General features: G+C 44.8%; 1 protein-coding gene across 6 annotated transcripts in view; it reads left to right on the plus strand.

Annotated features, from left to right (window-relative positions):
- dgkh (diacylglycerol kinase, eta) overlaps positions 1 to 27853 on the plus strand; it is a 71649-nt gene that overhangs the window by 8646 nt on the left and 35150 nt on the right. For 4 of the 6 annotated variants that reach the window (XM_086123248.1, XM_086123246.1, XM_086123247.1 and 1 more), the window contains exons 3-5: positions 10460 to 10570; positions 16294 to 16374; positions 24674 to 24778. In XM_086123248.1, the coding sequence (XP_085979374.1) occupies positions 10460 to 10570; positions 16294 to 16374; positions 24674 to 24778 (297 nt within the window). Of the gene's footprint in view, positions 1 to 10459; positions 10571 to 16293; positions 16375 to 24502; positions 24557 to 24650; positions 24779 to 27853 lie in introns of those variants that run through there. The other 2 variants (XM_086123249.1, XM_086123250.1) reach the window with 2 other exon arrangements.

Here is a 27853-nt window from a genome sequence, read left to right on the forward strand (position 1 = left end):
ACACTCAAAATTGTCCCTAGGTGTGAGTGTGAGTGTGAGTGCGGATGGTTGTTTGTCTCTGTGTGCTCTGCGATTGGCTGGCAACCAGTTCAGGGTGTCCCCCGCCTACTGCCCGAAGATGGCTGGGATAGGCTCCAGCACCCCTGTGACCCTTGTGAGAATAAGCGGATCGGAAAATGGATGGATGGATGGATGGGTTGTCGGCAGGGCAGGATTTAAATTGTCCACAGATAATGATTTCAATGCATGACGGGTGTGCTGCTGGAGGCAACACCCTCCACTCCAGATGGAGCTGAAAACAAAACAGACAACTCAAAATGGTTAATTGGTCAAGCTGACAGACTGACTGTGCTGTGACGGAGTGTCCACTGTCTGGTGTGTGGGATGCACCAGTCTCCATTTACGCCAAAAACGGGCAGATACCTGATTATAAACGTCAATTTATCAGTCACTACATACCGTCTTCTACTGATTATCCAGGACCGATAAATGTGTACCACTTTGTCTGTACGCTACAGGCAAATAGCAATATGTTCCATTTCCTGTTTTGGGACAACAATCTTTTTTTTTCGTTTGGACTGATCACTGGTACCCTTGTGTAGTGGCAAAAAAGCAAAACACACATGAGAAGATAATATCTCAGATGCTCACTGAGCTGAAGTATTGTTTGTTGACAGTTGTTCATTTATTTTGTGTTTATACTATTCTATTATACTATTGAAGTATATTTTTCTGCCATTTTGCCTGCTATTTTACCCTCCAAGTAGCTGAAAGGACAGTTCAATTCAAGAACCAGGGACCATCTCTTTCAAAACTGATTTAGGATTTACAATATTTTTCATCGGCTCCAAATTGGGCGATGACTTCATATGCCTCAAGAGCTTCTCAGTGCTTTGATTGCGGTTGCAAGCGAGCGGCAAAGTAAGCCTTATAGGGAAGTCCACATGGAGGTATTTCACCTTAATCCAGGAATTTGGCCATCAGCCGTGCTAATGGAAAACAGAGCAGGGGAATTACCATAACATTGGCTGACAACCGTTGCACTGTTTTCACTTTCTTTCCGCCAAAACAAGACAACATCACTGGACTCTCAGGCCTTGGGCGAATGGATGCTTTTGCAATTTAAGCGGGAGATTTGTTAAAAACAGCCATCAGTTTTGTTTTCCATAAAAAATTGGTTCGACATTTTACTGTACCCAACCGTGCCCAAGAGTAAGTAGGATTTTTGCGATAATGTCAAAAAAGGTCGGGTTCTTGTGCCATTGAACTTCCAAAATCAAAATTCTTATTGGTAATCAATTTCTTAGCTGATAGTTGTTCAGTGGCGGCCAGTGCTTAGCGCGTTGACCTCACGGTGCAGAGGTACTGGTTTTGATCCCGGCTCTGGCTTTCCTCTGTGGACTTTGTTTGTTCTCCCCGTGCCTGTGTGGGTTTTCTCCGGGTACTCCGGTTTCCTCCCACATTCCAAAAACATGCATAGCAGGCTGATTGAACACTCTAAATTGTCCTTAGGTGTGAGTGTGAGCATGGTTGGTTGTTCGTCTGTGTGTGCCCTCCGATTGGCTGGCAACCGGTTCAGGGCGTCCCTTGCCTACTGCCCGGAGACGGCTGGGATAGGTTCCAGCACCCCCCGCGCGACCCTTGTGAGGACAAGCGGATCAGAAAATGGATGGATGGATAGTTGTGAACCTGATTCTTAAGGAGTTTGTCAAAATCTGTGTAATTTTTTAAAAATCTTAATTTTACATAATAGAACAGTCATCAGTTGTGATATGGGTACAAGTTACAAGTTTAACATATTTACTGTCGCTCCTTTGATCATTTTCTTTTGAGATGTTCATTTGTTTGAATATGGGAAGACTGGCCATGAGTGACCATTGATAAATACGGTAGTTTCTGACTTTTAAAGCTAATAGCATGGCAATCATGTCTCAGATATAATTTCATCATCCACACATTACACTGTTTTTGAAGGCTCATTCAGTCTATGCTAACTTTTGCGTTGCTTGTAGTCCAGTGCAGTCTTTCTGTGTTTTAAGTTGACACAGCTGGTGGGCAGGATGTCAGCTTCAGGCCTGTGTCTCTGTTTGTAATTCCCCCCTCCAAGAACAGCCTTCCTGCGCTATAAATAGCCTCAGTGTGTGTGTGTGTGTGTGTGTGTGTGTGTGTGTGTGCGCGCACGCGGCGCCTCAGTCAGTGTGCATGGTTTATCGTTTCCACGTGCAGCCATGTGTTTGCTGTGTATATTGCTGGCATCACATAACAAGGTCGAGAGAGTCCGAGACAGTTTGATTGTCGAGGACGGGACCTCGTATTCTCACCATCGTGGAAGTTTCCCATCTTCCCGTCTGTTTTCTGCTTAAAAAGCGTTGATCCCTTCCAACGTGGAAGCCACTAATAGATGTTTTTGGTGCTGTCGTGAGGATGTGATGATCACTTTTGACTGGTGGAAACCTTTTTTTTTCGTTGAGTGCTTTAGTTAGCAGAAGAAACCGATGATGTTTTTATTGTTCCTCTCGAAAAAAAAAGTTGTTTGAATACTGGGAATACTGTTTTTACAATACTGACAATGTAACAATGTTCTTCGACTAGCAGAAGCAGGTACTACCAGGTACTATTTCTAAGGTTTGTGAATACTGTTGGTCGCTCATTGGTTGTCATAGCAAGAAATAACAAAAAGGGTGTGGCTTTTGTGTTATTATACTGCACAGTCTCCACTTTGCAGCACAATGTCCTTAGTTTCTATCCATGCATCCATTTTCTATACCAGTTGTCATCATTCCGGTTGCAGTTCACCCAGAGCCTTGTGGGCATGGGGGCTCCCCCAGTTTCCTCTTGAACAAATTTGCCTCCACGGTGGAGAAAAATAATTACAGGAAACCCGTGTTCTCTGTTGTTTGTTATGTGTCTCAGTCCAGTGGATACATTAAATGCAATAATTCTCAAGGAGAGCCAAGTTGAGCCAGGACTCAGCAGTTTTTCTTTTCCAAGTAAATGACTTTCAGTGGAATGTCAAAAAGATGGCGACTTGACACAATCAATTTGGGCTAGTTCAGGTTCACTGAAGTTCTTCATGTGTCAATAGCACGACAATTGTCAAGCAAATGCAATCGTAAATTATGGTTATCTAAGGCCTTGGAATCCATCCATATATCCATCCATTTTCTAATCCGCTTCTCCTCACAAGGCTCACGGGGTGTGCTGGAGGTTAAGTATCCCAGCTGTCTTCAAGCAATAGGCGGGGAACACCCTGAGCTGGTTGCCAGCTAATCACAGGGCACACATCGATGAACAACCATCCACAGTCACACTCACACCGAGGGACAATTTAGAGTGTTCCATTAACCTGCCATACATGTTTTTGGAATGTGGGAGGAAACCGGAGTACCCAGAGAAAACCCACGCAGGCACTGGGAGAACATGCAAACTGCACACAGGAAGGCCAGAGCCAGAATTGAACCCTGCACCGCTGCACTGTGAGGACAACCGGTCGACCACCAGGCCGCCAGGATTTGGAATGCTTATGATAAAAACAATGCTTTAAACAGAAGAAAAAAAACAAATTGGGGGAAGGATTTGTCCCTTATAGATGGCTGTCCATTACATCTAAGTACTTTTTTCATGCCCTAAAAACACCCAGTACTTTTTTCATAGCCTAAAGATACCCAATAAAGTTCAAAATTACTTTGAATAAATGTTTTTGAAAAAGTTTGAAACTCTTAGAAAAGTTTGAAACTTTATCCAAACCCGTACCCTCTTTGTTGGTGCGGGGAAGGAAAATAAAACAACTCCGCACTTAACCAAAAGTAGCATGCTTAAAAGAACTGTACATGACTAGTGCCTGATTAATTTTTTTTTTAGGTTTCTTGTGGTACTGTTTTGAAATATAATAAGACCGGCAATACTGAGGTATGTAGTGCTAAGCTGGTGCGATTCAATGGAAAAGAGGATTTCTAATTGTTTTGAAGGTAAATCGCCTGCTATGGAGAGTCCAAAGCAACAGCTTGACTGCTCACATAATAAGTTCGACATGTTGCAGTTTGTTAAAGTCATGTGTGTCAGTAGCCTGCAATTTAAGCTGATATTGACTGTCAAACAAATCAATACATATGGAACCTGTCACGTTGAGCCCGAAGCGACAGAATAATCGCTTCGTGCACAACTACTAGGTAAGTGGATCCCCGAAATAGCAGACACAGAAAAAGAATTTTGTCATAAAAAATGAAATTTATTATAACACAAAATCCCCGTCTAAACGGACAACAGAAAACGCTGGTCAAAAGAGGACCAGGAAATAATAACGAAGCAACAGAAAACGCTGGTAAAAAAGAGGACCAGGAAAATAACAGAAAACGCTTGCGAAACAAAAACGGCAAGGAGAAAGTTCTTAAGTAAAATATCAATCAATCACGAGAGAAATATCAAGGCACGCAATATAGTCATGTAAGTCAGAGTTTTAAGCGAGAAGGAATAGACGATAGCAAATGGCACGGCGTGGAATACTCCGGCAGTGAGTTGACTGTCGGAGTGCCTAGATATAGCAGGTGCAATCGTCAACTAATGGGTGGCAGGTGTGCAGGCGGCAAGCAAGAACGCCTGCCCCCTGCTGTCAAATACGGAACGTGACAGTACCCCCCCCTCAACGGACGCCTCCCGGCGGCCCACCCGGCTTGGATGGGTGAGATGCGTGGAAGTCACGAAGAAGGGACGGATCAAGGATCCAGGAGCGGGGGACCCATTGCCGATCCTCCGGCCCGTAGCCCTCCCAGTCGACCAGATACTGGAAACCTTTTCCCCTGCGCCGAGAGTCCAGGATGGCCCGTACCGTGTACACCGGGTCACCATCGACGACCCGCGGAGGAGGGGGCGGAGTGGGAGAAGGAGCCAAGGGACTGGTCGCCACCGGTTTGAGCAGGGAGACGTGGAACACGGGGTGAACCTTCATGGTGGCCGGCAGCCGGAGCTTGACCGCGACGGGGCTGACGACGGACTCCACCACGAACGGCCCGGTGAATCGGGGCCCCAATTTCGCGGACGTGCCGGCCAGGCGCAGGTCCCTCGTCGCCAGCCACACCTCCTGCCCCACTTCGTAGGTTGGCGCCGGGCGCCGACGACGGTCCGCGATCTGCCGGTTCCGGGTCGCCGTGCGGGACAGTGCGGCTCTGGCCTCCCTCCACACGTGATGGGCCCGCTTGAGGTGGCACTGCACAGAAGGGACCTCTATTTGTCCCTCCTGGGACGGGAACAGCGGTGGTTGATACCCGTAGGCCGTCATGAAGGGGGACCTTCCAGTGGCAGAAGAGACGAGGGTGTTGTGCGCATACTCCACCCAAGGTAAGTGGTCGGCCCAGGAAGAGGGACGGTGGAGACACACACAGCGGAGGGCTGCCCCCAGATCCTGGTTGGCGCGCTCCGCTTGTCCATTGGACTGTGGGTGATACCCCGAGGTCAGACTGGCCGTGGCCCCGAGGGACCGGCAGAACCGCTTCCACACTCGGGACACGAACTGGGGCCCCCGGTCCGACACTATGTCCAAAGGGATGCCATGGAGACGGAAAACGTGCTTAATGAGGAGGTCGGCGGTCTCCAACGCCGACGGCAACTTGGACAGGGGAATAAAGTGGGCAGCTTTTGAGAATCGGTCCACGATAGTGAGAACGACGGAACGCCCACGGGATGGCGGAAGGCCCGTGACAAAGTCCAGGGCGAGGTGGGACCAAGGTCGAGGAGGAATAGGCAATGGCTGGAGCAACCCCGCCGGAGGCCGATGCGAGGCCTTGCCGCAGGCGCAGGAGGAGCAGGCATTGATGTATTCCACCACATCCTTCCGAAGCTCCGGCCACCAGAACCGCTGGGCGATGAGATGCACAGTCCGGTTCACCCCAGGATGGCAAGCCACCTTGGACCTGTGCCCCCACTGCAATACCTCCGAACGCAGCGGTGGGGGCACAAACAGCTTCCCCGCGGGACAGTCAGCCGGGACCTGGACCCCATCTTGAGCTTCCTGTATCTTGCGCTCAATCTCCCACCTCAACGCCCCCAGGATGCAATGAGCCGGGAGAATGGCCTCCAGCGTTCGGTCCCTTTCCGCGGGGTCGTGGAGACGGGAGAGGGCGTCAGGTTTGGTGTTCTTAGATCCCGGACAGTATGTGAGGGTGAAATTAAACCGGGTTAATAGTAGGGCCCATCGGGCCTGACGGGAGTTCAGTCTCTTGGCGGAGCGTATATATTCCAAGTTCTTGTGGTCCGTGTATACCGTGAATGGCTCCTTAGCCCCCTCGAGCCAGTGTCGCCATTCTTGTAAGGCTGCAACCACAGCCAGCAGTTCTCGATTGCCCACGTCGTAGTTTGACTCGGCGACACTGAGACGACGAGAGAAAAAGGCGCAGGGGTGCAACTTCTGGTCGACCGGGGAACGCTGGGACAAGACCGCCCCCACTCCCGAATCCGATGCGTCCACTTCTACGACGAAAGGGTGGTCAGGGTTAGGATGTTGCAGCACGGGGGGATTAGTGAATGCTGTTTTCAAATTTGCGAAAGCCGAGTCCGCATCCGAGTCCCATTGGAACGGGACTTTAATGGACGTTAGTCGGGTCAACGGGAGTGCCTTTTGGCTGTAATTGCGAATAAACCGTCGATAAAAATTAGCAAACCCCAAAAAACGCTGTAGCTCCTTGCGGCTAGCCGGTGTCGGCCAGTCCACCACCGCCTTCGTTTTGATGGGGTCGGCTCTCAGCTTGCCCCGCTCAATAATAAACCCCAGAAAAGAGATGGCTGGTACATGAAACTCACATTTCTCTGCTTTGACAAAGAGCCTATTTTCCAATAACCGTTGTAGAACAAGTCTGACGTGTTGTTTATGCTCCTGCAACGACCGGGAGAAAATTAAGATATCATCAAGATAGACGAAACAGAAAATATTCAGCACGTCCCTTAACACGTCGTTGATCAGGCTTTGGAAAACCGCGGGAGCATTAGTCAGCCCGAAAGGCATGACTAAATATTCGAAATGACCCAGTGGGGTCTTAAAAGCTGTCTTCCACTCATCTCCTTCCCGGATGCGGACCAAATGGTAAGCACTACGTAAATCTAATTTCGTAAAAATGGTGGCCGATTGCAAAGGAGCGAAGGCGGAGTCTAACAAAGGCAGCGGATACTTATTTTTGATGGTGATGTCATTTAGCCCACGATAGTCTACACACGGTCGTAACGACTTGTCCTTCTTCTCTACAAAGAAGAATCCCGCACCTAATGGTGATCGCGATGGTCTGATTAGACCTGCAGTGAGCGAGCTGTTTATATACTCAGTTAACGCCTCTTGTTCCGGTTGAGACACCTGATAAAGCCGTGAACTCGGCAGCGGAGCGCCCACTTGCAGGTCTATGGCGCAGTCGTATGGACGGTGCGGGGGCAAAGAGCGAGCGCGATCCTTACTGAATACCTGTCGTAAGTCATAATAGCAATTTGGCACTCCGTCAAGGCAGATGGTTTCAGGGGAGTTGTCACCGGCACGTTCGCGTCCCCCTACGGCTGATTGTAAACAGCGCTCATAACAATACTGGCTCCAAGTCTCTATTGTCGGGCGCTCCCAGGAGATAACGGGGTTGTGAGTCTTGAGCCAGGGCAAGCCGAGAATAACCGGAACGGCTCGAGACCGCATTAAATAAAACCGTCTGCGTTCGACATGGTTCCCGGATAATTTGAGCTTTAGTGGTTCTGTTCTTTGTGTTACAACCGCCAGGAGGCGCCCATCGAGATCATGAACGCGCTTCTTCACGGCCAACTCCTCGATAAAACAGCCCAACTCTGAGGCAAGGTCGGTGTCGATAAAACAATCATCAGCCCCCGAGTCTATCAGTGCACTAATCCGCCGCACCCGGGACCCCCCATAGATCTCCCCTTCGAGTTCCAGTCTCTTGGGGTGCCCCGGCCGGGAATCGGCTCGCCGAGGCTCGGGAGGTTCTGCGCGGGGACGTGACTCACAGTACTCGGTGAATGTAGACGGCTGAGGCTCCGGAGGGCCGGGAGCGACGTGAGGTCCTTGTAGACCGCTGTCAGACCCGGTCCGATCGTTGAACCGGCGCCGTCTCTCCTCCGATCCGGAACTTCCACCACCCAGCTGCATCGGTTCCTCCCCGGTGACAGCATTCCGAGATCGGGGGTGGTCCCAGCCGGACCCAGCTGCCCGAAGCGTCTCGCGGGATTCCCCACGGTGCGTTGCATGCCGGAACGGGATCCAACCACCTCCATGCTCCCGGCTTCTCTCTCTCATGCGGTTGTCCAACAGTAGGGAGAGATCGATCAACTCCTCCAGGTCGGAACTGTTGTCGCGGGTCGCTAGTTCGTCCTTGAGCTGGGTGTTCAATCCGCGACGAAACAGTCCACAAAGCGCCCTGTCGTCGTAGCCACTCTGGGCGGCCAAAATCCGGAACTCAATCGAGTAGTCCGCTACGGATCGCCTCCCCTGGTGGAGTTCGAGTAGCCGGCCCTCAGCCTCTCTGCCCCGGACGGGATGGTGGAACACCCGGCGAAGCGCTGCTACGAAGCCGGGGAAAGAAGACCGGAGGTTCGGCTTTGCGTCGCTCATCGCGATAGCCCATGACGCCGCCTGACCTGTCAATAAGCTCATTACATAAGCAACCTTCGCGTCATCAGTAGTATAGACGGAAGGTTGCTGGTCGAAGACGAGTGAGCACTGGTGGAGAAAGTACCCACACTGACCGTGCTCACCCCCGTAACGTGGGGGGTGTGGAAGCGACGGTTCCCTACTCATTGTGGAGAAGGAGACGGGTGCCTCAGTGGTGGTATGACGAACCACCGGGGGAGGTGCTCTCCGTTCCTCCAACCGTACGATACGGGGTTCGTAATCATCGATCCGATGAGCCAGCATGGAAACCGCGCCGCGGAGTTCCTTAATGGCTTGGCCCTGCTGACTCGTCTGTTGCCCTTGACGGGACAGAGCGGACAAAATCTTTTCTATGTCTGCGGGATCCATGGTGGCCGGAGTATTCTGTCACGTTGAGCCCGAAGCGACAGAATAATCGCTTCGTGCACAACTACTAGGTAAGTGGATCCCCGAAATAGCAGACACAGAAAAAGAATTTTGTCATAAAAAATGAAATTTATTATAACACAAAATCCCCGTCTAAACGGACAACAGAAAACGCTGGTCAAAAGAGGACCAGGAAATAATAACGAAGCAACAGAAAACGCTGGTAAAAAAGAGGACCAGGAAAATAACAGAAAACGCTTGCGAAACAAAAACGGCAAGGAGAAAGTTCTTAAGTAAAATATCAATCAATCACGAGAGAAATATCAAGGCACGCAATATAGTCATGTAAGTCAGAGTTTTAAGCGAGAAGGAATAGACGATAGCAAATGGCACGGCGTGGAATACTCCGGCAGTGAGTTGACTGTCGGAGTGCCTAGATATAGCAGGTGCAATCGTCAACTAATGGGTGGCAGGTGTGCAGGCGGCAAGCAAGAACGCCTGCCCCCTGCTGTCAAATACGGAACGTGACAGAACCATCACATTTGAAACGAAGGGTTCGGACAGTTTTCACAAATCTTCTTCCCATCTTTAGTTACGTTATGTCCGTTCGGAAATTTAGAGAGTTGCTCAAATTTGCCGTTCGGTGATTCAAAAATAGAGTGAGTGCTTGTGCGCACACTATGCAGTTCAGCTGGAGACCTGGTGCGCCACTGCTGGCTACGTTTGGAAGTTAATGGGAGCGGAACGCATTTTGCCTTTCCAAACACACCCACTATCGGAGTAGTGTGTGGGCGTCACAGTGAATTTCAGAACGTGTCCCGGGTTGGCAGGTGGCATGAATGAAACAAACAGGCTCTTTTTTTCTCATTTTTTTCTTGCTGACCTTCTTAAAAACACAAACTGTGTTAAAATGCAAAACTTAGCCAGTCATATAGTTCAACTCTAAGTCAAGTGGAGTCGCTTCAATGCCAAGTTCCACATTAGTTCAAGTTGTTCTCAAGTTTTTGGCAAGCAAGTTGCAAGTCCTAATAGCAATTCAAGTTGGATTTGAGTCAAGTCATATGACTCGAGTGCCACATCTCTGCGGACCACACAAAGCGGAAGCGACGAGAGTTTATTTAAAGTTATTGTCAATTATCAAACAAACAGAAATGAAGGCAACATTTCAGTCATTGTGGAATCAATATATGACTTCCAAAAACGCTGCAAACACAGGAACATTGCTTCAGTTAGTTGCGGATGAATCTGCCGCTTCATCTGACTCCAAATTGGGCTAGAAACAAGCTTAATATGGACACAATCTATGTTCAGCTCTAGTACTACTACAGTACATCAATTTAACATATAGGGCTTTCAATACGTTTAATTTTGCAAGATGCAGTGTAAAGCAGATTTGCACCACATGGAAGCATTAAAACCGTTTTTTAAAAAATGTGTGCTTCTTTTCTTTCCCCTCCCTTCCCGCAGACGAGCATAAAGGAAGGATTGTTGCTGAAACAGACCAGCTCATTCCAGAGGTGGAAGAAGCGTTACTTCAAGCTGAGAGGCAGAACACTCTACTACGCCAAAGACGCCAAGGTAATGTAAACTTGAATTAGTCAAATGTAAAAATAACCATTTCTATAATACGGAATGCAAATACTATGAGGGTTGTCTAATTTACATTAGATTCAATTTTCATGGCAGGAAAAGATAAATTCACTTAAATTTGTGTAAAAATCATATTTTTAGCACTTCCAGCTCCTCACTGGCTCACAGTCATTAATAGCATAACCACGTCTTTTTTTGCTACCTACTTTCTTTATTTTTTCAATAAATAACTTAATTACTATCGAGTCTGCTACTAGACCAACCTTCGCTTGAAAAAAATTGATTCTGAATATTATTTTTAGATTAACACACACTTCTGTTTTATGTGACAGATTGCTGTATATTCAGTAGTCCTACATTGGGAAATTCCAATTTTAAGAACAACGTTGTGGTAAATATACCACAAACAAAGGTTTTATTATTTCTATTTGTTACCCAATAAAGGAAAAGGGGAAAACAGTCATTGCCATGCTGTTAACTTTCACCATTTGAAGGATGAATATTCTCAACTTTATTGCAAAAAATTCAAACGTCTCAATTCTTGAAGTGAGTTACACACCACTTTATTTAATTTCTTTTCCCATTTTAAATTTTTTAAAAATGTAATTGTATTAAGTGTATTTATTTGTAATCATTTTTTATCTTGAATGATTTAATTTGTGTATATACAGTATATACTACAATATTAATTTATAAGGGTCATTCCATGTCACTTCACACAAATCCCCAGAAACTCCCCTGTGACACTTCAATTTGTCAGATTTTTATTCTATTCGTGCCTTATGATCAACATTCCCTCTAAGCTGCACGGATGAGCAATTGCGCACTCCTCTCACCTTTTCAGCACACACGGTGACAGCTTGCGCGCACCCCGCACACACTACATTTCTACATTCATTACTTCATTTCCACCCCACTTCAATCTACAAACAGGACACCAGACAATTCCCACTTCCATTACAGTTTCAGTAGTGCGACCGCGGGTGCGCACTCAGTTATTCTACGATAGTTTGACGCATACATTGACACACATTCAATCACACTCACCAAAGACGAGAGGCTGCAGGCGACACGCGGAACGCTCCATTCAAACATGGACACAATTTATGAGCCCATTGAATGAGGCTCTTTCGCACGTTTCAAAGGTCAGGTGGGTGAGGAGTTTTATTAAATGACATGTTTTCCGTGATTTATGAGTAGACAATGTGAAACCTCAGTTAATACATTTTATTTTTTATAACATACTACATCACGTACCTTGTCATGATCGCAGGTTTTGGATAGGTGTGATACTGGTTTGACTGCCGTGCGCATGTCTGATGTTGCTCACTATGGTCCAAGGAATGCTCAGGGAGTTTGTGTGAATGCTCAATATTAGAGTGAACATTGTTTATGACGTGAAAAGAAAGAATCTAAAGTTTGAGCCTCTAAGCTCAAACGGTGTTCGAGTTATAGCCTGTCAAATTTAGTGTGCAATTCCTGCATCTCAAAAGTGGGCATGTCACTCAAAAATTGACAGGGTTGAACTCGAAAACACTTTGAGCTTGGACACTCAAACTTCGGATTCTTTCATTTGATATCATGATGCACTCAGAATAAACATCAGGCAAATTGAAAAGGTGTCACCGGGGAGTATGTGCGACTTGTTTTGGAATGACTGATATTGATTATTCTCATATAAATTACATTACTGTTCGACTTTCTTTGAATAAAACATCACGTCACAATATTCTTATTTTCTCTTCATTCTTCTTTTACTTTAACTTTCTTGGCCACCCCCTTCACCACTTTCCGATCCATGGACATGTGTTTGCGTGTGCTAGTCCGGCAGCGTGTTGGGCCGCTGGCAAGAGCGAGCGCTGCGCCGGGCGTCCCGGAGCCGCATATGCTGGCGAGCTCTGTCAGTCTGCTGGACTGGCGCACGGCACTCACCCCCACCTCTGGGTGCCAGCGGATCTGAGGAGGGCCTAGTGAGAATTCGGGTCAGCACAGTACAGTCTTAAGACTATCGCCTGTAGAGATGCACTCGTGCCATATGGTGATCTCATTGGGTCCGTATTTGCGTACTAATTGTTTAAATGTGTTTCCATACCCAGACCCAGTTAGAGCCCGGCTGATAGATGACATATTTACTTAACACAGGTCAACATTTAGTTGGAATCATCCTAAAAGTAAATCACTACATTTTGTGACCGTTTTTTGACCATTAGTCACCAACGGTTTTCCAACAGCCTATGTGATCATACATGAACCCAAAAACTGTCAAACTATGCTGAACATAAAGGACCCTATTTTGGTAGACTGTTGCCCGGGCGCTTGGCATAAGAACGGGTGTGACTTCATTTTCGTGCCAGTGCAATTCTAGTCTAGCGTGGCCATGTTCCGCCTGTGTGGGTGTGCCGGAACATGAAGCCACCTCGCCCCCGACGCACCTGTCAATTTGGTGACAGAAAGTGGTCTGGCTCAATGTAAACAGACACACTGCCAACTACTTCATCTGAAGGGGGAAATATTGCAATTTACCTGGAAATGCGATGAACGTACTCCAGCGAGTCTAATCTTTGTTTCCGCATCGTTCAAGCATGGCGTTCTCAGGCATGCACTCCGTGTCGCCCCGATTTCAATGCAAACGAGGGATGCCGGGAAAACACTACGTTCCATCCCACAATGGCGCACAGAGGTGCAAATACATCCATTTTTACCAGCCAAAGTCCACCAAAATACCAAAAGAAAGAAAACTCCACCCATGCGCACAGTTAGACAGCGTTTTGCGCAAGACTTGTGCCGGAAGGAAAATAGGGTCTGATACCTCTCATTTATTTTAAAAAAGGTCCATTTTGTAAGGAAACAATCTGAAAAGCACCCACTGTATTTCCTCGCAAAGTTTTGTCTGCATGAAATATATTTTACTTTATTTTAAATGAAATGATTGAACTGCATTTGATATTTTTGTGAATGCATTAACCAAAAAATGCAACATTTAGTACATTTCATCATATTTATTAAAGGACAAGTAACTAAAATATTTATGTGGCTTATTTAAACTTCAGCATGCTTTATATTTATTGCACTGGATATCTTGAATACTGCTACAGGATCGAAAAGTCTCATATCAGTCGAGCTCTAATTCCAGGTTTGGTAGCAAAAACAAACAATCTTTGTTTTAAAATAAGTCAGCCTTCCATTGTTTGTGCACTATGTTGCTTGTCCGACTGCCATCTTCAGTTTTATACAATGGACCCTCGAAAGTTGAACATCATGTGTTTTTAAAGGCCTTTCAACCTTACTCTGGGATTTGACTAACTCCCATTGTAGTCCATATATGTTCGTGATAGCATGGCTAAAATGACATGGTGGCCTCAGACTTTGACAGGGTACTGTATGTTGCTACTGGAGGGTCTGGAACGCTTTGTCCACTATTCCTGTCAGCTTTCATTAGAGCTTTCCTCAAGACAGTTTTGTGTGCTTGTATGTGTTATTAGTGTGGAGGGAAAAAAGTTTGTGTGTGACTGGAAGTGTCAACAGAACCCTAAAAAGCCATACAACGCACACTAATACACTTAAATATGATGCATCCATATGCTGGCCGAGAGTATAAGACGTTTGGGTTGGCATATTTTGGCTAACGCAGGCACACGTACACAAACATTAAGACCTCTGATGTGTGCCTTCCGCATCGCAGCTTGGGTTGTCATGTTCTCCTAGTCGTGCTCGTCGTCCATTTGCTGCTCTGATGGACACCGCCTCACCAAGCATTCTCCCCGTCATCCATTCAGCCAAGTACCCCTTAGCGCTTGCCAACATGTCTTTCGCATTTAATGCATTTTGCTGCAGCAACCACAAAGAAAACACCCAGGATTTGGAGAACTGCTATTATGTGGTCAAGCTCACTTCCTGTCTGATTGAACAAAGTGAGTTATCGCTGAAAGTCTGGATCTTTCGCTCTTATTTGGAGCAATGAGAATATATGTCAACGTTGCTCTCTGTAACTCTTTCATATGCTTTCAATGCCTTCCAACACCCGTTATTCACTGTGTTGACAAACCAAAGGAAACAGACTGCCTCCAATGAAATGTAACACCGGGTGTTTTTTTTCGGTTTTGCGGAAGGAAGCTTGGTGCACCCCACGGTACACCCCCACACACCCAGGAGAGCAGTCCCAAGTCCCCAGAGTTGACCAGCAAGTCTTCGATCTTATTCGAAGGCAAAGGTGCAGCACCATCCTCAGGGACAAATAAATGGCAATGAAAACCCAAAACAAAGAACCCCAATATGGAATTATTCAAATGCAAAATAAGTTAAGATGCAAATTACCATGGGCTCCATTTTCGGGGAAGTGTAGTTTACCGTGTTTGTGAATGTGGCGGACTGTGCTGCGCCATGCTGGGCAGACTGAGGACAATTTCTTTTACATGCCTCCAAAGAGCCTGAACATTTGGTGACTGAAAGTAAACTAGACATGAGACCATCTTGGAGCAAATCTAAGTTATGGTGTATGGTGTAATACCATTTTGGTGATTCTGATCGATGCGCAGGCAGACAGATTCTGCGCTTCACTGATATGTGTGGTGGTCGTCAATGAATTTCATTTTCACAACCATATATGACAACAGTGTGCTTTGACCCCTCTGAATCATTGTGGAAATCAATTTGTCGTTATTATTATCAATTTTAAAAGCGCTCTTAAAAAGTCTTTCAAAATATGAATACATGATAAGAACAATTTAATGATGGTAAATAGTCTCAAATCTCAAAATGAATTAACATTCTTTAAAAAAGGAATTTACCGACTAACTCGTGGAACTAATAAACCAGTGATGTGTTTTTTGTAGTTGGTACATTTAAGAGCAGATTTACGTCATTTATGTACTGTAGCAACTTTGGACAACATGGGACGTTGGGAAGTTGGTCTTAAATTTCATTTCTAATGGAATTAAACAGTCTTAAAAAATCTTAAATTTAACTTGAGTGAGCTGTCATGGTGGTCGTGTTTTTGAATGAAAATGTATCTGATTCATCATTTTATCGAAAACATAATCAACAGATTAATCGATTATGAAAATAGTACTCAGTTGCGGCCCTATTTTCTTGGTACTTTGGCACGGGATGTCATGATTTTTTGATCCAACCAGTCAGATGGACTTGATGTTGGGCAGTGCTCTACGAACTGACATAATTGTCATGTCATTTTGTTTTGTTGGATAAAATAACATAGCAACGTGCAATTATTAGATGCATTGTTTGCATTGGACCGTAACATTTTGCTCCTCAAAGTTAATGGTTTTGCCACAGTGAACCTCTCAAGGGGCTTTCACCAGAGTACATTGCCCAGCCTCGGCCAGCCTTGCGTTCTTTGTCTGTTGGACTGGATGTTGCTCTCATCAGTTATTTTTGCTCGGAAACCAAAGTGGAGACTCCTTGATCTGCACCGCATCTATTTTTACATGCGTACATGGCACCCTTTGAGAAAGTGTGATTGCCATTAGAGGTGCCATATAGCACTTCCAAAATAGTTCCGTCAGTTTTTTTGTGTAGATTGGTTGACAAAATGCACATCTAAAATGCCCACCCCACCCCATTCCAGGCCTGTCTCGCTTTACCCATGATAAAGGGCGTTTCCCTCATCATTGTCGCTGTAGTGATCCCAGTAACAAATGTTAAATTCAACGCAAGAAAGTCGACGCTAACCTTCATCTCCACCTTTCCTGCAGTCTCTTATCTTCGATGAAGTGGATCTGTCAGATGCCAGTGTTGCAGAGTCCAGTACCAAGAATGTCAACAACAGCTTCACGGTGAGTTCACATTCCTGGCACCTCACACACGCTGGGTGGGTGATGAAGTCCACATTTGGGAGCCTCATCTCACTCATGCTTTCAGAATTTTCAGTCCCAAGGTTAATGTTAAAATAGTTTACAAATTAATTCTCGTCGATTATTTAGGATGCGATGAACTGGAACCCCAAATATTAGAAATGCTTCCAATGAAGGAGAACACATTGTTCGGGGTTGAATAAAAATGTCATAGCCTTGTTGCAGTTCTTGACTAAAGAAAATGCTGTATAAAATGTGTAAATTAAAGTAAGGGCATTTATTAATACTTTAAGTATTTTTTCTTAGAGGAAAAACTCAGTATCTTGAATATTGTACTTACATTTTCGTACACAAAGCCTAAGTAATTGACAAATTAATCAACACAATATTTTTTTGGTGTGATGAATTAGTGTAGAGCAGAAACTTTCATCAATTTCAACTTCAGATGGTTCTTTAGGGGGCGGCCCGGTAGTCCAGTGGTTAGCACGTCGGGTTCACAGTGCAGAGGTACCGGGTTCGATTCCAGCTCCGGCCTCCCTGTGTGGAGTTTGCTCTAAATTGTCCCTAGGTGTGAGTGTGGGCGTGGATGGTTGTTCGTCTCTGTGTGCCCTGCGATTGGCTGGCAACTGATTCAGGGTGTCCCCCGCCTACTGCCCGGAGACGGCTGGGATAGGCTCCAGCACCCCCCCCCCCCCCCCCCCCCGTGACCCTAGTGAGGATCAAGCGGTTCGGAAAATGGATGGATGGATGGATGGTTCTTTAGTGACAGCCAAAATATATATTCTTGACAAGAGCGTAAATATTTCCGGCATATTTTTAGATGACATTTCGATTATTTTTGGCATCTTCACTTGGGGAAGCACGGCTGACATTTCCTGGAAGCAAGCACTGTGTGATGTAACAAACCTGAAATATCAGCAGTGAGGACAAAAAAAAATACTTGGCTTCTAAAAATGTCTTCACTCATCCTGGGTGATGCTATATTAAGAAAGGAAGAGTGGAGTAAGCGGGAGTTGTCGTTAGGAGAACGGTGCCCTGAGGAGAGCGTGCTGCTATTTTTAGCTTCATACGCCTTGAAATGCCTGCATGGGAATGACCTGTCATTGGCTGTATTCGCAAATGAGATTAGCTGTAACTGCGACTCGTGTGAGTCTGTCTTCAAACGTGTGTGTGCAGCAGTCTTAATAGAAATGCCTGCATGCCAGAGTATGGAGATGGACGTTGAGCATCAGTGTCTCATTAAGAAGGGTGGGGGTTGAAGTGGGTGGCGGTTTTGGGGGCGATGGCGGTGATCATGATGAAGGAGGAAGCCCAAAATAGAACACGTCAATTTTCAGTGTGAAGACATAAAGTGTGATTGGTGTGGGCTACAATTGAGGGGGAACTGGTGTGAGCGCGGTGAGGGAAAGACGAATAGAGGGGTGAGGGGAGGGGGGATCCTGCAGTGATGCTATTTGACTGCCTGCATTGTGGATGGTAACACGGCGTGCCGAGCAGGGGTCGAATACACGTGCATCGAGAGTCACGCTAGCCGACACGCAGGGACAATGGTGGGTGTTGGACTTCATCATGAGAAGAGTTGGAGAAATTGGACGCAGAAAGATTTTCTGTTTGTGGTCTGTCCGTCGTTCCAGTGATGATGAGTGTTGGCGCCCGCTGTGCAGGTGGGTGCTTCTGCTAGCCACGTGATCGCTGTAGGTGCCATGAAGATGTTTAGGCTGAAGCGCATGTGTGCTGCATATGTTGCTCCTGCAGAGCCAGAGCTAAATTTTTAACCAAAGCATTCATAGAATGTTTCAATGTTTATTCCCTTGAGACTTTCAAATGGAGGGCATTAACAACATTGTGATTTGCATAAGTGACTTTATTGCAGTATGTAGGAATCAATTAATAACTACTGAATGCCTTGCGAACTGTCGATGCTCTTGATTTAGTATAACCCAAACATTTGCTCTGCTGACCATGCTTGTGCCACAATAGGCTTAGGGTTGGGGTTACACCCTAATTTTTTTCATTTCACAGATGGCCACCAGATCTGTGAGAGAGAGAGGGCTGCGCTGCTGTGGGAGTGGTCACAGCCTATTTCAATCATGGTCAATCAAAGCAGCTTGTTTAATTCCTTCAGATGTGATGTGAAAATCACGCACGAGAGTCTCGACATGGCCAAAGAATTTCTACGCAGTGAAGTGGGTGCTTGGAAACACGCCACAATCATCTGGCCACATTGTGTATCATCTATACATATTGTACAAACATTTTCTTTCGTGTTAATTGTCATTAGGGTTATTGAGGTGCTGGAGCATATCCCAGCTGCCTTCGAGAGGCAGGGTGCATGTTTTTGGAATGTGGGAGTAACCCTGCAAAGCTGGAAGAAACCCACGTAAGCACGGGTTCAACATGCAAACTCCACATTGGAAGACCGAGGCTCGAATTCAAACTTCAGACAACAGCACAATCACATTGCCTTTGAAAAGAATGCACTGGAGCGCGGCACAGACACAGAGTCCTCTGAAATCTCTTCCTGATATGCTGTACATAATATTCCAATATTTAAGAGAGTCTAGGACCATTCTAGTCTCTTTATGTGTAAATGAGCATCCAATGAAGAGCAATAGAGAAAGAGGATGAGGCATGAATACTTGATGAAGCAGCATTACTGTGGCGCAGAGACGAAGCACCTTGCAGTCCATGTGAGAAGGAGGGCTCAAGCCCCCTCCCAACCCTCCAAACCTGAATCCCCATCACAAACTCGGCATGGAAGATCCGCCTCCTCACACTGACTCATTCGTTCTGATTGGATCGGCTTGGGCTGCTCCCGCCACGCTCTTAAAATCACTGAAATGCACCTTAAGGCTTGTGCACGTGCATCACTGTTGTGTAGTTCCTCGCCGTCGATTGTAATGAGGCTTCTCATCACATTCTCACACACACTTGCAGACACACACACATGCACACAGTTGTGAAGGTCAGTCATCAAGGGAGGTTCTCCACATTTGAGGGATGCCTGCATCCAATTTGGGAAACAGCTGTTGTTGTTTCCCTCGGCAACCAATCACCAGCGCTTAAAGGCAACACCAGCAGGAACAAGAGTACACACACACACACACACACACACACACACACACACACACACACACACACACACATTCAATGACATAACCTGCCTTTGCCGAACAGTAAGCATCACAACAGAGTATACTTATTGGGACAGGAAACAAAAAGTGAAGAAAATGTAGAGTAGGTCCTCCTTTCACCTTACACATGAAATCCAGATCTGGCCCCAGGGCCTTAAGTTTGACATGGTGGAGTAGATTATTTTTGGTGGTTGAACTCACCGCCACTCATGTATCATTATATCAATTTCTACTTTATGTTCTAACTACAGGGAAAAGGAGAATACAATATTTGTACAAATCGAATGGGGGTTTCCCTGAGAAACTCCACTCTATAAATTATTTCTGACAGATTGTTATTTTGTATACTTTTGAATGGCATATACTCTTTAACGATTTGGCTAAAACAATTTGGACACCTGGTCATTATGTAGTTATGAGACATGAAGGGAATGTGGTGTGGTGAACGTGTGTGTGCGGAAATGTTTCCATATTCTTGCTACAAAGAAGACTCAAGTTCAGCTTTTACATAAAATGAACGGACTGCATTTTCCTGAGGAAACCTACCACAAATGGGGTGGCCCGGTGATCCAGTGGTTAGTGCGTCGACCTCACAGTGCAGAGGTTGTGGGTTCGATCCCGGCCCCGGCCTTCCTGTGTGGAGTTTGCATGTTCTCCCCGGGCCTGCGTGGGTTTTCTCCGGGCACTCCGGTTTCCTCCCACATTCCAAAAACATGCATGGCAGGCTGATTGAACACTCAAAATTGTCCCTAGGTGTGAGGGTGAGCGCGGATAGTTGTTTGTCTCTGTGTGGCCTGCGATTGGCTGGCAACCGGTTCAGGGTGTCCCCCGCCTACTGCCCGAAGACAGCTAGGATAGGCTCCAGCACCCCCCGTGACCCTTGTGAGGATAAAGCTGATCAGAAAATGGATGGATGGATGGATGGATGGATGGATGGATGAAACTACCACAAATGGTGACTGAGTAATTGTTGCACTGGACTACTTTTATCCATACACTGATTGTTTCGAACATAATCACAATCATGGGCAGGATAGGGCTTGTAGCCATGTGAGATTAAATTTTCCCCAGAATGCACTGAAGGAGCAACAATAGGCTAAATAGTCACTGACGCATAAATGAAAAATGAGAAATAGGAGACTCCATTGAAGTACACAAACACATGGAGAATTTTTTGTGACAAATGATGGATGATACAACCACAAGTATTTCATTGACGGTCGAGAAATGTTCTCCTTTTTCAATAGATTGTTGGGCCATCATACCAATGCACTTTCAGTCATATGCAAGTCGTCGTCTCCACTTACACAATAAATGAGGGAAAATGCTAACACGGTTAATTTGGAGGTCAATTAAAGGGCAATGATCACACACACACTAACGCACGCATATACACACATACACACAGGCACATTGACACACAAGCACATACAGGTTGTCTTCAGATGTAAGCGTGTATTGATTAGAGCTCCTAGGACAGATTGATTGTATCGTGATTATGGTGATTGATGAGGGGCTAGTTTCTCTGACGGTGGCTGCGCTTATCCATCAGTGCAGAGTCGGGCACATTCATGGGGACGGTTGAAGCATGGTAGGCTAATGGTGATTAAACAGCAGAAGTGTTTTGTTGTGTCATTTGACACAACAAAACACGCTTTTGTTGGGTAACATTAAAAATCAATAGTTTTTTTTTTAACCCCTTGCTGTAAAAAGGTTGGAAATTATACCACGTAAAACACGGTGGCATTTGACCTCAGCTTCCTCAATCAGTGTATGGTGTACAGGCAGTATGTTCTTTCAATCAAATGGGTGCCTGTTTAGATTTTATTAGTCTGCAGACTATTTTGCAAGAGTATCTGGTAAATTAGTGAGAGCAAAAGTTCGTTGATTTGATTTTATGCTTCGCTCATCTTGCCATCCATCCATCCATCCATCCATTTTCTGATCCACCTATCCTTGTGGGGCTGAAGCCTATCCCAGCTGTCCTCAGGCAGTAGGTGGGGTACACCCTGAACTGGTTGCCAGCCAATTGCAGGGACACATAGACGGACAACCATCCATGCTCACACTCACACCTTGGGACAATTTTGAGTGCGCCGTTAACCTGCCATGCATGTTTTTGGAATGTCGGAGGAAACCCAGAGAAAACCCATGCAGGCACAGGGAAAACATGCAAACTCCACACAGGAAGGCCGGAGCCGGGATCGAACCCTACACCTCTGCACTGTGAGGCCGAAGCGCTAATCATTCGACTCCCGGGCCGCCCTCATCTTGTCAGAACATTCAAAATCAATAGTGTCCTTGCATTGATAACGGACGTTAACCCTTGACAAATGCACCTCGTCCAACTTTCTTGATAGTTTTGTGCCAGATACCCACTTTTCTTTCTCTGTAGTAATCATGTAATCATTTAATGAAATGGCTGTTCGCTTTCATTCACCATGCAGTAAAGGCATGAGAAGGTGTTAATCACCTTGTGTCAGATATCATTCTGAATCGAAAGGATATGTTCATGTGTTTACAACAATAATTAAGATCTCAATATCTGCCAAAAAAGGTATTTTCTTCCTGTCTGACACACTTGCATTGAGGAGTGATGTGTTGAAGAAACTGTAGTTTGGGTTGGGCAACTACACTCCAATTGTGCTTTCACCACTTGTGAATAAGAACACATGGGAACATTTTAAAGCTGTCCCTGTCCGTTTACATTGTAGCCAACATCAACCATGAATTTCAAGTCTAGAATTACAACCGACTTTTATTTAGTCGTGCGGCATTTGCTTTAATTTTAAGTCTACGTCTGGGTTAATAACTTGAGTACTAAAGAAGACAACATGGGCAAAAATGCTTTATATTCCCTTCATTCTTTATGTTAGTTATGACATTTATGACCGTCTCATCATTTTTTTTTTATCCACTTGTCTATTAGCATGTGCAATAAACATCCCGATGCAGTCCAGTGGACTACATCCATGTGGTCAACTCCAACCATATGTTTTGTGACTTTTTTGCTTGATGTCCAGTTTATTTTGTTCAACAGTCTGGGGTCCCTGTTGTTCCATTTTGCACTTCATAATGCGGCACACATTTTCACTGAGAGACAGGTAGCAGGCCAGCCTCATACTTACACTCTTTTACTCTGAACCCACACTGTAGTAATACATGCAGAATGTGGTGTGGCATTGTCCTGCTGAAATAATCAGCGCTGTCCCTGAAAAGGACATTGCTTGAATGGCAGAATATTTTGCCCCAAAACCTGTGTGTACCTTTCAGCTTTAATGGTGCACTCACAGATGTTACCCATGTCATGGGCTTAAAGACGCCCCTATGCCATCACAGATGCTGGCTTTTGAACTTTGCCTGCATAACAGTCCGGGTGGTTCTTTTCCTCTTTGTCCCGGAGGACAGGACGGCAATGCTATGCAAAAACAATTTGAAATGTGGACTCATCAGACCACAGCACTCTTTTTCACTTTGTGTCCGTCCAGGTCAGATGAGCTTGGACCCAGAGAAGTAGGTGGTTTTTCTGAGAAAATATTTGAAAAAAACCCCCCAAAACTATAACATTAATCAGTTTGAACATTAAATATATTTTCTTTGTATTGTATTCAATTGAATATAGGTTGAAAACATTTGCAAAACATTGTATTCTCCAATGTCCAAACTCCTTTGGAACTGGGATTTATGGTGACATTGGATAGAGTAACTGTGGCTAATTAGAAGTATGAGAAGTTCAATGAATTTGTAATCGTAACTACAGTGAAACTCCTCTACAACAAAATCATGTTTGTAGCAAGAAATTTTTCACAACGGGGTTTTCACTGTAGCAAATTTGATCTCAGACGTAACACACACACACACACGCACACACACACACACACACACACACACACACACACACACACACACAAAAACGTATGTGTACATGCACACACAAACGTAAGTGTACTCTTTTTATTTTTATTCCAATCGTGCATAAGTATGAGCATACACTTATTTGACACTTCATATAGTCAGTGTAGGAAGAAAAAAAGGGAAAGAAATTGCGAAATTTACGATCAGCATTCACTTTCACTTACATCAATTTCTTGGATAATGTCTTATTTTGCTTCCTCCGTCTTTCATTTTGACCACTTTTACCCTCCAGCGTCAGAGCTCTTCTTGTCTTAGCTGCTTGACATCCAAAGGTCTGTTTTGTAGCCATTTTAGCAATGCAAAGTTCTTGCTGCGTCTGAAATTACAATAACAAATACTTCCTGGACTACTGCGCATGTGTACACCAGTGTGGTGGTTGCTGTTGCCGTTTCCGAACAAAGCAGTAGAGGTCGCTGTTGGATTAGACTTTGTTCTAGTGAATCTCGTCTCGAGGCAAGAGCAGAGTAAAATATTTCGTATAACGCAACAGGGTTTTTTTTCGTTGTATGGGGGGCAGGAAAGTGGGAATGGTGTTAATGCATGAAGATTTTTTTCACACTAGGGGGTATTTTCGACCATGTAGGTTTCGTTGTAGAGGAGTTTCACTGTATAGTGAAGTTTTGAGTATTTACCATGTATTTAATTTATGATGGGTGTTTTTTTTTTTTTTGCTGTTTTTTTTTTTAAATTATTGAGACAGCATGATATCGTTAAGTCTCAGAGAGAGGATTAAGAGCGTGACGGGATGAGGGTATGCATCAATAATTGATGTAGAGCTGAGAGGTCGTGTAGTGTATCTGTCGGGGAGACTTTAAACACACACCCACACACACACACGCACACACACACATACAAGGGGATGGGTGGAAGCTCTTAGCCTTTACTGCGTTTCTTCGCCTGTCAGCACATATCTAGCCGAGAGCGGCGTGAAGCGCTAAGAGCAAAGAGTGAGGGGTGGTGGGTGGTGGTGGGGGGGGGAGTTGTTCTGGAGCAAACTCAAGAAGGTGTTAGGAGATGAGAGAACAAGCGTTAATGAGGGGGGGGGGGCGTTGGAGACAGACAGACAGAGAGAGAGAGAGAGAAAGAGAGATGTTGAGCGGGTTGGATAGAGGAAGGTGGGGGCTCCTCTTCTTTTTCCCTGCCTTAAAGACAGAGACGAACACTCTCTCCTCTCAGTCGCACTGGCGGAGAGGAAAGCATCCGTCTCCTCATCTCCTCCTCCTCTCTTCCAGGTGATCACCCCTTTCCGTAGGCTCATTCTCTGTGCCGAGAACCGTAAAGAGATGGAGGACTGGATCAGCTCGCTCAAGTCCGTCCAGTCCAGAGAGCATTACGAGGTAAGGACACATATCCATGGAAAATGTATTTATGCTATCCATAGGGCTTTTAAAGAACTCCAGTGGAGACTTGGACCTATTAGTGACCCACAAGGAGAAGTCCCATAGCAGCAGCACGATCCAAAAGCCCACAGATTTAAACATGTGTGTTGATTATAATATAATACAACTCACATAACTTTTAATCCCCAATGTGGGACACTGCTGGTGAGGCTGTTTTTCCAGTTTTAAATAATAAAGGAAAGTGTTGATAGTGTCGGGGTGCAGCGTTACATGCAAAAGTGCCTGTGATTTTAGAGGGAAATCTTATATAAGGGCAACCCCCCTCCTCCATCTTGCCGTCTCTGTTTTGTGCACTGCAATGCAGCTGCACCCCCAGAGCTCGCACACGGGGTACACACATGCACACACACGCCATGGCATTGCACACGCTCATCTAGATGTCAGCTGTGCTTTATTGTGCCTGTGTGCATCAAAGTAAGTTTCACCAAATACAAAAAAATTTGTTAAGCTCAACGCCACACTACATGTTTACATGCTGATGCCCAGTAGTGGAAGCTCTTGCTAAACAGGTGTCCAATTGCTGAAGAGTGTAGTGGCACATTAGTCAATTTTTAAAAATTATTAGTATTTTTTGAGTGCAAGGAAAGCAGGTTGTAGTTTTATTTAGCTTCTTAAAATTTAAAAAAATATTTTGTTTGCAACTACAGTATACTTTAGACTTGTATCACTTTCTTCAATTGTGATGACGTTATGCACATTCACACAGCCATTGCATCTAGAATTCCACACCATTAAATTAATACCCAATAAAGATGATGTATAAAGAGTATCGTACTATGGACCTCTACTGTGTGACGTCACATTTGCATGTTGTGTGCAGCCTGAGGGCAGGCCGGCAACTGAAATCAAGGTCGAGCGGCAAAATAGTCACTAAGTCTGTTCTGTGTTGGTAACAATGGTGAACAGCTGTGCTTATTCGGTCACCTAGACATAAGAAATAGAGCATTTTTCATCAGTTGTGTTCACATTTTCACTTCATAATCACAACATTGAGCAATGCATTGCAAACAAGCGAGTCTTTTTGTTCGCAGCTAGCAAGCTAAGTGCTAGTTTGAAAAGCTTCTACGCTATACAGCAAGACGGGTCTATCCGGAAACAAAAGATTTAATGAACGTCGTTTTACACCATTAAAGTAGTGATTCACGAACTGTGTCAACCAAAATCAACAAACCTTTTCTGCCACGAGACAAAGATCTAGCCACCATCCTTCACCCGTCCAGATACAAAATTAAATTGTAAATTTAATGTAAAATTAAATTATAAGACTCCTGGCTCTTGACAGCATCAGAGTCCCCCCACGTGCAGGCACTCTTTTTCTTCAGTATTTAATGATGTTGGCTTCATTTGACAAGTCTGATTTTGAAAGTTTATTGGAGGAGTCTGCGTTTTCCCGTCGTCTTCCTCTCCAATCAACTTCAGTTTTTCTACATAGCGACTTTGAAACACTGGTTCTGATGTAATGGACAGGTATTCTAATAGGGACCTTTTTTTCCCAAAACTAGCCATAAATAGACCCATCACCGATCACACTAATAATGGATAAGGCTTTTTCTTTGTGTTTCCTTTTTGCATACGTGGCCTCGACGATGGCGCCGGAAGCTAAGCATTGTGGGTAAAATTATGTCAGTGGTAAGGGTTTATTGGTGGATGCCCAGTGGGCTACTTTATAACCATCTACAACTGTGTTGTCATTATTTCACGGACAAACTCAGCCAATGACCAAATAATTTAGTGGCAGACTACTTTACTCGCTGTCAAGGTTATTAGATTTTATTGGTACTTGGCTATAGAATGGAACTCCTATTTTGTGAAAAGACGGCCGAGTGACTTTTGTTTGTAGTTGTTTGATTTGGTCCAAAATGGCAAATTTCTTAATTTTTTGAAATGCTTCAAACTAATGCAACATTCATGGGCCAAGTTTTGAGCATTTTTCTTACATTCCTATTGTGGTGGGGCATTTGCTGTCCATGTTCAGGTCAATGTTATTACAGTATTTGAATTTAATAAAAGACTGTATGTTGACATATGTGTAAAGTTACCGGATTTAGTTTAGCCATTTCCAGTGGGAAATACTTTTAGCTCCTTCTCACTTTTTTGAAAAGCCACAGGTGTCCACAATTTCAAATTTTTTGAATTAATTATAATTCAACATGAAGGATCTGGGTACACTTTTATGATTGCCTATGATGTTGGGCTCGGCAATGTATCAAAATCGATCGATGAACATTCAAGATACTTTCATCGAAATGATGACGATATCAGTCACGTGGCCTTGCCATGTTTGTTGCATGTAAATCTCAGTTCAACCAACCAAATTCCTCCTTTCAAGTTTGCCGTTGATTGACTGTGAAAACCAGCAGATGATAATTGTTTTGCAGAGGGCGAGAGGGAGGAGGGACACACGCAGCCACACATGGAAGAAATCCACTTCTGTGTTCGCTGTGTATTATATACAGATGGTACACATATGTTGTCTTTTAGAACAGTACATTACCATATTTATAATTTCCAAATTACCAAGATGATATGGATTGATAACAATCTGAATTGAATAATTTTGAATTTAGTCCTGACTTTGTTAATGTTGATGGCTGCCAGTAAGTTCTAACAAAAAAACACCAAAATTACACTTTCCACATCCTTTTTTTTCTCTTATATAAAATATAAGTTCTCGTATATTAAAAATAAAATACTTAGTTTTAAATGGACCCATAATAATGTCAAAACTTCTGGCAAAATATTTAGTACACTGGAATGTCAGAGGTTAAATCTTAGCCATATCGTACAGCCCTACTACAGTGTGTGGACAGTTAAATTAATCCATGATTTTATTTTCTGAACTTCTCTTCCCACACTAGTGTCGTATTGAGCCGAATAATGAGTTACGCACCACTTGCATACAGCTCAGCTTCCCACAGTTGATGTCATGTTGTTTTATTTTAACACAGCAAATTAGTTGAGATTGAATCAACAGCCTCTCTGCTGGTTTCAACCCTGAAGTGAAATCCATCA

This window comes from Hippocampus guttulatus, chromosome 11 (genome assembly GCF_054856545.1).
Source record: "Hippocampus guttulatus isolate MCC_2025c chromosome 11, RoL_Hgut_1.0, whole genome shotgun sequence".
In the NCBI taxonomy this organism is placed as follows: domain Eukaryota; kingdom Metazoa; phylum Chordata; class Actinopteri; order Syngnathiformes; family Syngnathidae; genus Hippocampus; species Hippocampus guttulatus.